The sequence below is a fragment of the Grammomys surdaster genome, unplaced genomic scaffold (genome assembly GCF_004785775.1).
Source record: "Grammomys surdaster isolate TR1022 unplaced genomic scaffold, NIH_TR_1.0 125114, whole genome shotgun sequence".
Classification (NCBI taxonomy): Eukaryota; Metazoa; Chordata; class Mammalia; order Rodentia; family Muridae; genus Grammomys; species Grammomys surdaster.
The window spans coordinates 364,322-380,184 of record NW_021620017.1 but is presented as its reverse complement, the minus strand read 5'-3'; the positions used below and the strand labels follow the sequence as shown (position 1 = coordinate 380,184).

Below are 15,863 nucleotides of genomic sequence, written 5' to 3'. Positions count from 1 at the left end.
ACACACACACACACACACACACACACACACACACACACACACACACACCAAAATAAAACAGAAGTAAATTTTTGTGAGAAACCTTTAGACCTTTCATTTTGAAGTAATTTAGACTTACTTCAGAAGAATTGCAAGCTCGGAGAATTCCTATAACATTCTCACCCAACATCCTCTAATGGTAACATTATGTCATTACAATGATTGGATTTTAATATAAAATGCTCGGCAGCCTTATTGGTATGGTTTAGATTTCATGTTGTAACTAACCTTTAGGAATCTACTACTAGCTGGGTATGGTGGTACATGCCTATAACCCAGCACTGAAGAGGCTGAGGTGGGAGGAGTATCATACAATCAAGACCACTGGGGCTATAAAATGAGTCCAGGGCAAGCCTAGTCTACATAGCAAGACTTTATCTCTAAACAAACAAACAACAAAACAAATAAGCAAACAGATAAAGTGTCCATTACTTATTTGAGCCTTTATACAGTATCTATGACTACCTGGGGAAAAGTTGTGAGGTTTTCTCCACTCTTCTTTTTTTCCAAGTGCATGTGAATAATTCTTTTATATACTTCAACAAAAATTACCTACCATGAAAGAGGGAACTCAGAAGAAGATATGAGAACTACTTTTGCTTTCAATTAGGCTGGATATTAAATAGATTTACAAAAGATGCAAAACAAGACCCATTTTTAAAAGTAATAAATCACAAAGAAACTTATTTTAAAACAAATCTTGGTATACATAAAGTTTTTTCATTTATTAAAGAGAGAAAATTTGCATATTAATGAGATAGATACTGATGAGCTTTAAATAATATTTTTTTGAGATTCCATCCATGTATACAATGAACCATCACGCTCCTTATTTTATCCTCCAGCTCCTTCTATGCCCCCAACACAGTCCTTTCTAACTTCATGTTTGTTTGGTTTTCTTAAATAACCCATTAGGTCCAGTTAGTGCTGCCCATATATATACATATATCGAGAGACACATGTTTTTATTTCATCATGTCTCTGATCCTTCTCCCCACTTTACATCCCACATGTGTGTGAATTCATATGACGTTTGTGTGTCTGTGTCTGGCTTTCTTCACTTATCACAGTGCCCCCCAGGTTCACTTATATGGTTGAAAATAATATAATTTTCTACTTTTCTATGGCCAAATAGTTTTCCACATAGGCATTTTCTTTATTTATCCTTTATTTTAAAGTTGTTTTTATGTGTGCATGTCTCTTAATGGACACAAGTTGATTGCATGTCAGTTGTGTATAGTGCCACAATGAACATGAGTATGCAAACATCTCTGACATAATGACTTCATTTTTTGGATACACACATATATATGTGTACATACTGACACCTTTAGTTTTAATTTTCAGAGAAATTTCCGTACTGTTTTCTATAATGTCTGCATTAATTCACATTCTTACATCAGAATACCAATGTTCCTTTATTTCTATGGACCTCAAGGTTTTATTTTAAAAAATTGCTTTATGTATATGGGTGTTTCTCCTGCATGTATGCCCATATACCACATGTACACAGTGCCCGCTAGGGCAGAACAGGGTGTAAGGTCCTCTGGAACTGGACATCCAGATGGTTGTGAACTGCCATCTGGGTATTGGGAGTAGAGTTCAGGTCCTCTGCAAGAGCAACAAGTAATCACTGAACAATCTCTCTAGCCCAATGGTTCTCAACCATCCTAAAGCTATAAATATATTAATTGTATTAATATATTTTCTCATGTGGTGACCTTCAACTGTAGAATTGTTTTTATTGCTACTTCATAAATAAATTTGCTACTTTTTTGAATCCCAACGTAAAATCTGAAGTGCAGGATATCTGATATGTAACCCCTGTGACAGGGTAATTCAAACTCCCAAAGGGGTCATGAATCACAGGTTGAGACTACTGGTAGAGCCACTGTCCCCAAGGTTTTTAGCTTTATGTATTTGCTGCCCACCCTTCTAACAGGCATGGAGTGATATCCTACAGTGTTTTGACTTGAGCTTCTCTGATGATTAATGAGGTTGAATGTTTTTTTCTAACAGCAGGCCATTTGTATGTATTAAGAGGTGTCTACTCAAGCCCTTTACCCATTTGAAAACAGAATTGTTTTCTTGATACAGTGTTGCTCGACTTCCTAATGTATTTAGGTTGTAACCCTTAATGAGGTGTATGGCTTGCAGGAATCCTTTTTTTCCTCCATAGGTTGCCTCTTCACTCTGTTTTTTTTTTTTTTAATCAACTATGTATCTAGAAGAAAAGCATGTAACTGAGCCTTTAGGACAGAGGCTCAGTGATTGGTGCCCTAATGATAATTTTGTTGTTTTATAAAATATAAGGTTTGGTTTTTTTTTCATGAAATCATTTTATACGATTACATACTGGGCTTGTAACTATTTAAAATAAATAAATATTGAAAAATATTTATTGACCTTGAGTAAAGGAGGGAGGGAGGCTGGGAGCCTTATTGTAGAGAGCTAGGCAAGAAGTTAGACATCTCAGTCATGAGCCTGTCATGCTGGGACAGCCTCTGGGAAACACAAGGTCTTGGAGGCTGAGGGCTTACTCAGTGGCATCTGCTGTCGTGGAGAGTAGAGAGCACGTGCTCACAGCCTCTGTGCTTTGTGTTCTCAGGAGGCCCAGTCAAGGAGACAACTGACTGAGCTCTGTCATGCCAAACTCTTCAAAATGTCACCTTTTGCATTGTGTGCGTGTGGGGGGGGAGGAGGGAGGAGGGAGGGAAGGGTTACATTTACATTGCCCAGTTATCCTGGAATCTATGATCCTCCTGCCTCAACCTACAGAGTGCTGGGATCACAGGCATTCACCACCATGCCAAATTCATCTCTTACAATTCATCTAATTTATTTCCAATCCCCTATTTCTGTATTCTCCTTTTTTTCTTTCACTTCCCCCTGAAAAGCACTTGATTCCTTCTTGAATTTCGTTGTTTTTTTCCCTCTTAACACTGTGTCAAATGCATCTAAAAATATGTTGTTCATGTTTAATTTCCAACTTCTTAATTCAGAAAACACAGGGTCTGTCTTTTAAGTTCTAATGAGCCTGTGTCATTTCTACCAGCTGTTTTGTTCCTGCATGCCTGGACCTCCAGCTGTTTGGCCTGCTAGAGATCACTCACCCAGCTGCTAAAGCCAGATGCAGGGTTTCTATTGCTGTGGCAACCCTGTCACCATGGAACATCACTGGTCTAGTCACAGTCATCAGTGAAGCCTGCTGTTATTGGCAAACTCAGGGCTCTCAGTGGCTGTATCTAGCAAAGGTTCATTTCTTGCTCAAATTACAGCATGATGTATATCACAGAGACACCAGGCTCCAGGCTGCTTCATCTTGCAACTCTACCATTTCTGAATCCTTCTTCTAGTCAGTGGATAGGAAAACAAGAGGGCAGAGAAGGCTCACTGGCACCCAACTGCCTCAGTCCAGGAATAGCACACACAATTTTCTACAGAGAATATCACACTGTCCCTTGATATTTTTGTTGATTTGGACCTCATGAAAGCTCACCTCTGACTCTAGCCTCGGGTGTTGGCTTAGCTGTATGTTGCTGCCTAGAGGGAATGATGTAAGGGAATTTCTTGAACCTTTATATAGGCCACTGTTGCTCTATTGAGTTGTGCGATAACTATAGACCATGCGCTAGCACCTGGTTGGCTTGCTTGCTCTTTAACTGGAAACTATGTGTTTCTTCTTTTCTCTCTCTTCCTCCTTCCACTGTGAGGCAGCGAGCGACAAGCATATCCAGTGGCTGCTGGGAGCAGATGGCGAGGTCTGGGTGTGGGTCATGGGTGAAGGCCCTGGAGACAAGCCCTATGAAGAGATATCTGAGGAACTGATTGCTGAGCGGGCACGGCTGCAAGCACAGAAAGAGGCTGAAGAGCTCTGGTGAGAGGTGCTGGCTGGGAGGGTGCTGGGTCAGGCCTGAGCCTGGAGCTGTGGGTAGATCTAAGCCATGGGTGGAAAAATGAGGTGCTGATCACTGGTTGGCTGTGTTGAGTTCTGTAAAGATCAAGTGACCAAGACGGTCTTCTTCAGTAAACCTTGTGGGTTCAAGTGATAGATTCAACTGCCAGCTAATCTGGGACCTCAGTTTTCTCCTGTTGGGGATATGACCTAAAAACCTAACACCCCTTTCTGTATGTATGAAGTGTACACTCACCTGGATGGTATGGACAGCATGGTATGTGTGTGTGTGTAGTGCATGTTCATGTACTCATGTGCCTGTGTTTATGTGTGCATGTGTGTGTGTAAAAGCCAGAGGTCAATGTCAGATGTCTTCTGTTGCTCTCCACACTATTTTTTGAGGCAGGGTCTCCCATGGAACCTGTAGCTCACCAATGTAGCTAGATTGTGTGGTCAGTGAGTTTTATGGATTCTTCTGTTTCTGTCTCCTTAGTGCTGGGATTATAAGCATGTGTTGCTGCATCCAGATTTATACGAGGATGCTCAGGATCTAAATTAATTTCCTAGTGCTCACATGGCAAGTCCTTTACCAACTGAACCATTTCTACAGCCCCAGCCACTCTGCAGAGTTCTCTCGGGATGGTCTAGCCATAGGGCTCCACCTTGGCTATGAGCTGGTCCTCTGCACATTATTTACATTTTCACAGTAGAAGGAAAGCTAAGTCCTCAGGAAAGTTTGGAGTCAGGCTCCTTCTATCAACAACTTAATTTTTTTTTTCTTGCCAAACTTGAAAATCTATGTAACGGTGCCTTCAGCATCCTCCCTCCACCCCCATCAAGTTTGAATGATGGTGTTTTAGTTGTGAAATTGTAAAAACATGTATAGAAGACTGAAGACTAGAATGAATTAAAGAACACCCACCACCTGTCACCCAAGCTAACCTTGAAGACTATTTAAGAGACAAAACAACAACTTTATTTATACCTTGCCAAATCCCATCAGCTCAAATCCCTGTGCTGTTGAAGATTCTTGTGTAGTGTTCTGTTATACAGGAATGCGGCTTATTGCTTATCATTTCTCTCTATAAACATCTTCGGAACATCTCCTATATACACCTTCTTCTACTTGAGTAAGAACTGGACTTGCTTGTATTTTTTCTTGGCTTCCAGAATGGTGCTGCTGTTTGGCTGTTCCCTACAAGAGTGTCATCTCTCTCCTCCTTTACCCTGTTGAGTTCTGTTGATCTTTGCCTTTGCTGTTCTATGTACCAAAGGAAAACCTGACTGTTGCTTTTATTTGGAGTTGCATTGAGTCATCATCTTCTAGTTTTTCACCCAAGCTTACTCCTGCTGCTGCTCTCTTGGAAGGAGACAGAAGGAAGCAGAGATCACTAAGAAGTTTCGGGATGCCTTGGCCAATGAGAAAGCCCGGATTCTGGCGGAGAAGTGGAAAGTGGAGATGGAGGACCGCAAGGCAGCTAAAATCCTGGAGGAACGTATCCATGAGGAATTCAAGGTGGGTGTGCATGAGGGTCACTTGCACTTGCCTCTAAGGTCAGTGTGGCCACTGTTTCATTTGAATCTGTTCCTGGCTATTGGTTTGTCTTGGGTGTGTTACAAGACAGAAATCTGGTGAGCTTGTGGAGGAAAGAACTTGACACACCTTAGGCCCATCTTCTTTTTGTTGCATAGATGAGGGAGGTGAGGGCCTCATAAGGAAAGGGAATTGCCAAGGCCACATGTGATAGTGGTTGAGTACAGAGTCACGAGAATATTGGCCTTCTCTGCCTCAAACGGAGAATGCTGTGAAATGAGGCCCCAGGAATGAGCTTCTAACCAGATCAGCTGGAACTCACTTCCAGTTCTACTACTGACTATTCTGTGACCCTGAGCTGCTTGGTAAACTTTTCTAAGGAATTGCCTTGTTTTTGGTTAAATAGTAAAAAGAATAAACTATTTCAGTTTTTTTCTTTTTCTCTTTCTTCTTTTCCTTTCCTTTTTTTTTTTTGGGGGGGGTTAGGTTCTCACTATGTAGCTCTGGCTTACCTTAAACTCCCTCTCATGTCCTGTGATTAAAGATCTATACCAGCATGTCTGGAAAGACTTTTATTTTATGGAAACTTGGGGAGAGGACAAAAGTCTTGTCCTAGGAATGGCTGATCATTTGGTGTTAGTAGCTAAATCTAGAGGATCTTGGAACTGGTAAATGAGTTTCACTGCTTTCTTCTAATGTGATGGTCAGCTTTAGTTGTCATCTAGACATAATCTAGAATCACCCAAGGAAAGGAGTCTTCATGAGGAGCTGCCTAAATTAGCTGGCCCATGGGCCAGTCTGTGCAACATTATCTTGATGACACCAATTGACATGTGAAGATTCAGCCAAAAAGTGGCAGCAATTCCCTGCACTTGGACCCTGGACTATAAAAAAGTGGGGGTGAGCTGAGTCCAAGCATACATACATTAATTCTCTCTCTGCTCTTGACTGGATATGGCTGTTTCAAGTTCCTGCTGCCTTGACTTCACTACAATGATGGACTACAAGCTACAGTTATGAGCTAAAATAACTCCTTTCCCCTGATTGCTTTTGTCAGAGTACTTTATCACAGTGACAGAATGGAGGCTACAACAGGTAGGGAGCTTAAATCACCTGAAAACGGTTTTTGTTGTTGTTGTAATATGGGTGGAATACATTTATTTAATAGAAAACAAAAAAATACATATAAGCAGAAAAAGTCATATTCCAATTCCAACATTGTACTGTTTTGTAAATTGTATTGTTGAAATCAAACAAAGCTGGACATTAGTCAAGGAAAGAAAACAGAGAGTTTCCAGCTGAGAATACAGTATCCACAAGGCCCTGAGCTTCATATTCAACATTTACCAAAAGGAAAACTTGAAACAAAAAACATGTTTGTTTTTGGTAACTACTGAAAGGAGGAGAGGGAGCTGAAATTCCTCACAGCATCTGCAGAGGTGATTTATGGGAGAGAGCACTCCAGGACAGGGCAGGGGAGAGCCTGCCCTCAGCAGTTAGAGAAGGGAAGAAGCTGGAAGGATTGGCCAGTCAGTGTCAGCATCTAACTAGATGCTGCATTTCTTTGGCCAAGCAATTAGTGCAGTGGAGGATCTGTTCTCTCTTAGAGGCTGGGGGAAGAACTCCCTCCTGGTGGTTACAGTGCAAAGAACAGCTCTGTGTGTGTGGGGGTGTGTGTCTCTGGAATCATGCTTCTTGGATAGAAGAGATGTCCTTACAAGTCTAAGTTCCTTAGGGAGTGCTCTAAGCAAATATAGCTTGGTCAGGTGCAGGCTAGACCACAGTGCACATTTGATCTGGATTCATCCCAGGGACAGGGTCTTCCAAGCTGGAAGCTAAGTTGGAGCTTGGTCCAGTCTTTCCATGAACAGCTTTGGAAGGAGTTCTGCTTGTCAGTGTCATCATAGCATCTGGGCCTTTTAAATCCTGTTCCTTCCTCCTCAGGGATTACTTCCTGAGGATGTGGAGATAGTTTCCTCATCTGTCCTTGTTCTTCTTAGTTTTGCTTATTGTGTTTTCACATGTATAGAAGCTCAAAACATTCATGAGTCAAGTTCACCAATCTTCTTTTTTATCTGGGCTTTAAGCCTAGAAAGTTTAACTACATTTGTTTTTACACTTTTCATGTCTTTGTTTCTCTGTATTGACTGTTCCTTCATCTTGGGAGAGTTGTGTAGTATTGTGCTCTGACATCTATTTCCCAGCATTGTCTTACAGCATGTGATTGAGCGTCTTCCTTTCCATTTATCTGCTATCTTGACTGGACTTACCCCCAGATCTCTACATTTTTTTCTCTATGATTTATTATTTCCACCCCAGACTAATTGTTTAATTATCATGGCCTTCAAATATTTTAAACATATATTTAGGTAAGAAAACCATCACTTTTCATTTGCAAAATGTCTTTGGCTAATAACCTCATCTATTTTTTTCTACCAACAGAACTTTTGAATACTTTTCTTACTATTCTTTTTCTCAAATAATAATCCATGGTGATTTTTACTGGGATTGTATTAAGTTGCAGCTGTATTTATGGAAAGTAGACATTTAAAAAAAATACTGTATCTTGGAGTCCCCTTCTGGAAAGTGATGTGTCTCTTGTAATCCAAAGTTGCTTTTTTCTGCATTAACTTTAATTTGACAAACTTCTAAAAGTGAATGGTTTCATAGATCCAAACAGTCTCAGTAACTTCTTTAACCTGTAAGCCTTTCTGGACCCTGGTACGATTTTCTTTTTAGTTGAAACATATGCTGGATATTTTTTGCTGTTTTGAATGAGGTTACCTCAGTATGTGTGTATAATCACATACACATATACATACATACATACATACATACATACATACATACATTCATACATACATTTTTGAATGCAGAGTCTCCTTATGTAGTCTAGGCTGGCCTTAAACACATGCCATTCTGCTCACACCTGCTTCCTGAGTATTGGAGTTACAAACGTGTGGTACCACATGGGCTCAGTGTATTTAAATCTATTTTAGTTACTGTTAGGTTTGCTGTGAGTTATATTTTTGAGAAGAGTTTTTTAAAATTTTTAAACAAAGTAGTATTTACTGTCTAAGTATTTTATGAACAATTTCAAAGATGCAGAAAGATTGGAGAAAAAAAATAAACATTTATACATTTTCACTTGAATTTACTAATAAATAATATTTGCTAAATTTTACTGTTTCTTTCACTCATGTGCATACATATGGCTATATTCATGCGATATATACATGCATATCTTTATACATACGTCTGTATATGTCTCTCTCTATACACACATATACACATAGACATATACATGTATGCATGTATATATACAGATAGATGTATTTATATGTATATTTGTGTATCTTTTTGCCATTGATTTGATAAACAATTTAAAAGAAGTTCATGTAGATGACACTAACCCAATGTCAGCTAAGAACCTTCTGAACATGGCCAGGTCACACTTTTAGGCTATAGGAGCCATACTGTCTATGTCACACTACTCAGTTTGCATTGTAGTACAATAGCCACTGTCTAGACTATGCATGTGGCTATGTTCCAAGAAGATACAATTTTTAAAGACAGTGGAGGTTAGAGTTTCCCTGATGGCCTGATACAGCTCTAAGTTCTTTTACATGCACCTCCTTTGAGTAAGGACAGTGCCATTTAATTGTTACTATACCTATTTCAGTTATGAGTAAAACTGTAAGGCATGTCCTATCTGTCATATCTAAAAGAAACCCAGGACCAATGGCTAACTGTGGTTCCTATTAGCATACCAAAGTGTCTGCTGGCCTCCAGGCTCACTCAGTACCTGTGGCTCTTCTCAGCTTTTCTCACCCTGCCCCACCCTAAACTTCTCCAGCTCATGGGCTTCTCTTCCCCCAGCTTCTCATTCCTATATAACCCCACCATTTCAGCCTTGTGCTCTCTTGCCTCCCTCTCTTGTCTCCCATCCCACACATGTCCCAATCCATTCTGCTGGCCATTTTCAGTCTACTACTTTTCTCTGCCTCTGGCTGTACTCTCCCTCATATCTACAATAAAAACCTTCCTCTCAACCATACCTTGGAGCTGTCACATCCTGACTTTATATATCTGGTACCTGAAACCCCCACTTTATACCTTGCCAATTCAATTACATACACAGAGGTTTATACTGTTGAGGTTATACATGATTTAGCTTTAAGTTGACTGGGGAAGAAAAGTATTTTATTTTCTGTATCTCCAGCAGTGATCATTATAGACTGTATTTTGGCTTCTTCTCTCCATTAATGGGGCTTAGAGTGAGGTAAGGAAGAGCTGGGCCTTGAGTTCACTGCACAAGGTGACCACAGAGGGGTCATGTTATTGGTAGAGATTCTCTGGTTGATGGTCTCCTTGAAAGCCTCATTGATGAAAGGGTGATACACTGTGAGGTACTCTGCCAGAGCTCACAGTGGTGTCGGTGAGGCCATTTGGCCAGGCCTACAGGCCCCCAAAGGACTCAAATATAGATGTCTAGGATCTTTCTCAAAGAAGATTCTAGTTTTGATGTACATATCTTTGGTTTAAAATTGAAGATGTTAAATATGCATGTTTAAACTTTAATACAAGTAGGCACCCTGATTTAGCATGGCTTCACGTCAAGAAGCTCCAGAAATGTGAGACATTGGAGACAGGCTCTAGGTGGCCTAGTCTACCCTCCAACGTATCCTTTGGAACTTATTCTGAGTTCACCCATCTCGGGCTCATCTCTTCCACCAGCAGACAACTTACAGCCCCCTTTCCTCTCTACCCTTGCTTAAACCAGACTCATGAAGGTACTGCTGTGCCTTATTAAAGTCTTCTAGGTACCGTTGGGGTAAGAGTTATTCATAGTCTTTACTGTAAGTTTTTTGAGAAAAAGGAGTTTACCCCTCCTTCATCACTTCCCGAGATCCAACCTGTACTTAAGCTCCCAGGGATGGAAAAAAATTAAAGTGTGTATTGCATTCCTATATTCAAGAATCTTTGAATGTTAGAATCTTAACATCAACAGGTACGATAAAAATAATCCAAGTCAGTCTCTAACCTGATACATAAATCCCTTGTTTGGGCGCTCTACTACTGCAAAATAACCTACCAGAAAACAAACAGCTTAACACAACCACCACTTTATTCTCTTGGGATTCTGTAGGTTAATAATTCAGGCAGAGCTTCGCTAGAAAGCAGTTCTGTACCACACAGTATCAGCTGAGGTTAGTCCCTTGGCTGAACTCATTCCCTGGGATGGCCTGGTAGAACCAGCAGGAATTTGGTATGTGCTGGCTGCTTTAATACCCTCCACATAGTCACATGGGCTTGCTTTTAACAGGGTAACCTAGGGTATAAGACTATTTATGAGCAGCTCCTCAAAATGAGCACAGTAAGTGGTGTAAGTAGAAGCTTGGTTCTTCTGCAGGCTGTGCTGCAAAGGAACATAAACAGAATATACCCAAGAACCTTGTATGTATAGGAAAGATGTCCAAAGTTGTTTATTCCTCATTTTATCTTAACCTAAATTGAAAATACCCTGATTCAACAAGAAAAACCTAGAAAATACCAAAACACAGTCTGCTCAAAAGGATAGATTAGAGAGTCTTGGAATGCTACTGTTGAAAGTGTGTGCATGTCAGGCAGTGGTGGTGCACGCCTTTAATCTCAGCACTTGGGAGGCAGAGGCAGGCGGATTCCCGAGTTAGAGGCCAGCCTGGTCTACTGAGTGAGTTCCAGGACAGCCAGAGCTATACAGAGAAACCCTGTCTCAAAAAAAAAAAAAGCAAAAACAAAAACAAAAAAGTGTATACAAAAGCAAAGCTTTGGTATGTAAGGGCACGACTGGGTTAATTTTAGGATGCTGGTGTCAGTATAATTCCAGTTAGAGCTTCAGGAAAAGAGGTCAGTTAGGAGATTGTTTTTGCAATGGTTAAGATGTGAAGTTGAGATAGGCTATGACTCTGGGCAGGAAAGAATAGCAGTGGCATAATTAACAGGATATTGTGGAATTAGAATCAAAAGAAGCAACGGGCAAGGACTTATTTGTCACAGGCTGAGGAATAGGCAGATGGTAGCAACTTCTTACAATGGAAGGTGGATACTTGTGCACACTTGGAGGAGAATGTGTCAGCCACATAGAGGCTTTGATTCTAAAGAAGAGAGAGTTAGAGTGGATCGAGGCTTGAGAGGAGAGAATCTGAGAAACTAGTGGTTGAAGGACAAGATGGGGCTTGCTTTGAATGGTGTGCTTTGGGGGTGTAGGCAGCTTCTTCTAATTGTCTAGGTTGTTGAAAAGACAATGCCAAAAATTTACTTTAGAAAATGAAAAAAATGTAAACCTCAGAATCTTTGTGCCACTGCAACGGAAGGCCAGCATAGAACATAGTACAAATTGATAATCTGCTTTAAAAAGGTATTCAGGCTTTTCAAAAAGCCGTCAGCAGTATCTTAGTAGTAGAACCCTTTTCCAGCATGCCCATAGCCCTGCTTTTAAATCCTAGTACCTGGCAACAAACAAATAATGAACCAAAGAAAACCCCCATGGAATAAAAAGCCATTGTCTTTGGGGCTGAAGAGATGGTTGAGTGTTTAAAAGCGCTGACTGTTTTTCCAGAGACCCTAGCACCTACATGGAGGCTACAATAGTCTGTAATTCCAGTTCTTGGGAATCCTCTGACCCCTGTGGATGCTGCCAAGCATGTAGGACACAGATGTACATGCAGGCAAAATAATGATACACATAAAATAAAAATAAGGGGGGAAAGGCACATAAAACCAAACCAAAACCCAAATCAATCCTTACCTCATGGACTGATGCCGTTAGAATGCAATGTACATGCATATGAAAGTGATTCTTTAGAAAAAAGGAGATACTGGGGCCGGATACCATTTGGAATCTGCTACTCCCTTCTTGTAAGTCCACATCTATAGCTTCTTCTACTCAAGATCACAGAAGAAGGCTCACAGAGAATTGTGCTCTCTTTCTCTGGTCCCTTCGTTTTCCTTCTTAACTTTCAAGTTCCTTGCCAATCTCATTTCCCTGATTTGAGGCCACTCTGCTTTTCCTCCCCCGGCCATTCACTTTTAGGTCAGAGTTTCTTTTAGAGGCTGGATGACATCCTCACCAAACATCAGGGTCTTCATCCCAATGAGATCATAAATGGTGGTCAAACTTTCCATATCTCATTTTTTTTCTCTTCAAAATGGTGGCTTCAGGGCTGGAGATTGGTTCAGTGATTAAGAATAATGGCTGTGGGTCTGTTGTGGTGGCCTATACCTTTAATCCTAGCACTTGGCACTAGGCAGGCTGATCTTGAGTTTGAGGCCAGCCTGGTTTACAGAAGGAGTTCTAGGACAGCCAGGGATACACAGAGAACCTCTGTCTCATCCTTGTCTCTCCCCCCGCACCCCTTTCAAAAGAACACTGTCTGCTCTTTCAGAGGACTGGAGTTTGATTTCTAGCACCCATGCAGTGGCTAACAACCATCTGTAACTCCAATTCCAAGGAATCCAGTGTCCTCTTCTGGCTTCCTCAGGCACTGAACCCAAGTGAGGCAAAGATATACAAAACACCCACATACATAAAATGCAAATAAATAAAATTTTAAAACTTGGTAGGCTCTTCACAAGGCTGTCAGAAACAGGACAACATGACCTGTCTCACCTTCTCTCTCTCATGGACCATCATAATTTCTGTTGTCTTTACTCTTCATGAATGTACTTGGCATTTAGGAAGCACCTACTGTCTGTCGGGCCCTGCCCTGTGACCTGGAGAGAGAGGATTGAACAACACGTTTCCAGCCTTGTTGTTGTGGAACGTATCATCTCACAGGGCACAGTGGCGTCCTAGGAATAAGAGTACAGTCGAAATGTTGATGCCTTCCAGAAAAAAGCATTTGCCTCTTGACATCTTCTATTGGCATTAGGGAGACCCAAGCCTCAGCAATGTGCTGCTACTGATGAATTATCAGGAAAGAGGGGTTGAATAATCCCAAAGGGCCTTAAGCAGCCAGCATAGGGCTGCGTCCTTCCTGGGTGGAATGTGAGTATTTGTGTAGCTGCATCTTGGTTCGGTTGGCCTTTGCTTCAGTGATCTCAGACTGGCCCAATAGTTCAGGTGCTTGCCATAACAATGAGAATGCTAAGGTAATTTTAGCTGTGAGAGTTGAGCCATTTTATTGAGTCCTTGAGGAGAAAAATGCAATTTTGTGGATTTGTAGTTACAAACTGTTTCCTTTTGTTGTCCACATCTTTGTGAGGAGGTTTGCCTTTGTCACAGTAAATGACCAGTCATTTCCCTTTGAGAAGGGAGGTTGTTGTAGACCACTACTGGCTCCCTGGGCAGTAGCCCACTCTCAAGAGGAGAAACAGCTGAACAATGACACTGTTGTTTAACATTCTGCCTCCTGTCACCCACAGCTGGGTGGTGGAGAAACTCCACCTTGTAATTTGAAGTGGAGAAATCAGCTTATCACACACCAGTCCTGACCATTTAACCCAATTCAGTTGTCCCCCCGACCCCCAGCCCTGTCCCTGCTCCCCACACATCTTCATCTACGTTGAAGTCTGAAATTTCCGGTACTTCAGGGCATAACAGTATTTGAAGGAAAGGTCCCTACAGAGGTTATTTTAGCTAACATGCAGTCTTTAGTGTTGGTTGGTCCTGAATACAATAACTAGTATTCTTCTAAGGAGAATAAATTGGACACAGTGTGAAGCAGTAAGAAGGTGGCCACTTGCAGGCCAAGGAGAAGCTGCAGAATGAATCAACCCTGCTGATCTGTGTTAGGACTTTCCACCCCTAGAACTGTAAGGATACACTCTCTTGTTTAAGATATACAGCCAGTGTGCTTTGTAACGGCAAAATTAATAGAGTTTATACGTGAGACTCTTGGCTCTGACAGGACTCAACTGACTGACTGCCTGGAAGACCCTGTTGGTGGGTGATGGATTTGAAGTGTCTGTGGCAGGATGCTTTGGCTAGTGTCTTGTGTTCTGAGTGACACAGTGATCATTGTCAGAGATCAGGGAGCCATGGATGAAGAAAAGAAAATATATTAGGTAAAATATGAAGGGCTGTGCCAGCATCAGTCAAGACAGCTTACGATGCATGAGAGTTGGAGACTTGGCTTCGGATTTTACATCAGTTGGGACCTGCTTTAAAATTCCCCATGTCAAAGCCTACCCTTCCCATGTCTATCTTTGAGGGATCTGAGCCGAAGAGCTGAGAAGCCATCCTGTGTCAACCTTAAGTCCACATTTCTCTCATCTTGGATGTCCTGATGAGTTGTCTGTGGACATCTCTCCTTTCTCTCTGTGGTGTCTAGGTAACTATCCCTATGTTCTGTGAAGGCTGCTCTTGTCACAATCTCTAGTCACTTCCAATGACTACACCTAGCTGTCCCTGAGAGCTTTCTTATCTTTGTAATATCTCAGTAGGCTTCATTTCAGCTCACTGCTCTCTGCCTTAAATGCTCCCTCTTCCTGCTTGTTCACAGTCTTCTCTCCTTCTAGGTTATTATCTTAACCTTGGCTTTCTTTATTAGTCTTCTTAATCTGCTGTCTTTCAGTCAGACCACTGGGTCCCATCTATCAGAATGCCAACTTACCCACTGTTAATATGCATACTTGAGCTTTGCCCTTAAACCCCATGTTCCCTTAATCTCACTGTCTTATTACTCACAGCAGGCCTCCTGGGTGTCAGAAGGCTTCTCAAACACATACATCTTAGAATTCTGACTTTTCCATTCTGGCTATAGTGAGCAACTTTGTATACAAATGGGCTGGTGTTTATTGTTAGGCATGGGCTTTTGCATGTGTGGCTCTGCTGTCTGAAAATTTCTTCTGGACTCACTTGGCTGTGTTTTGTTTTTGACTTGGGTGTCAGATCACATGCCATCTCCTATGACAGATCTTCATACCATAGGTCACATAGTCTGTGGTAGCCTCCCAGACACTGTTATACACACTGGTCATTCTTCTGTGAAATTTCTTGAACTTTAATTTGTTTGCTTAGTGTTCTCATCACCAGAGGGCAAGCTCTGAGTGAGTGAGGACTCTGGTTCTCACACTTCACCCACAGTAGGCCTGAGAGTGTCACAGCTGCTCTGTAAGGACTTAGTGAATGATTTAATAAAGCCACATAGCTTCTTTAGTCTGTAGTCTCTAATTCTTTAAGAATGGGTCTTGATATTTTTAGAAACACAAATTGATTATTGAATTGGAGAAAAGTTCTCAATCAAAACCATTTCAGAGCAACAACAACAACAACAACAACAATAACAACAACAACAAAATGTCATATATATATATATATATATATATATATTTTAGTTTTTATTTTATCTGTATGGGTATTTTGCCTGCATGTGTGTCTGTGTGCAATATGTATAGTGTCTATGGAAGTCA

The 15,863-nt window shown here is 41.2% G+C and overlaps 1 protein-coding gene across 1 annotated transcript in view; it reads left to right on the top strand.

Annotated features, from left to right (window-relative positions):
- The window catches only part of Sh2d4b (SH2 domain containing 4B), a 73,731-nt gene that overhangs the window by 16,610 nt on the left and 41,258 nt on the right, over nt 1-15,863 (top strand). The window contains exons 2-3 of the mRNA XM_028785131.1: nt 3,757-3,916; nt 5,303-5,450. Coding sequence (XP_028640964.1) covers nt 3,757-3,916; nt 5,303-5,450 — 308 coding nt within the window. The remainder of the gene's footprint in view (nt 1-3,756; nt 3,917-5,302; nt 5,451-15,863) is intronic.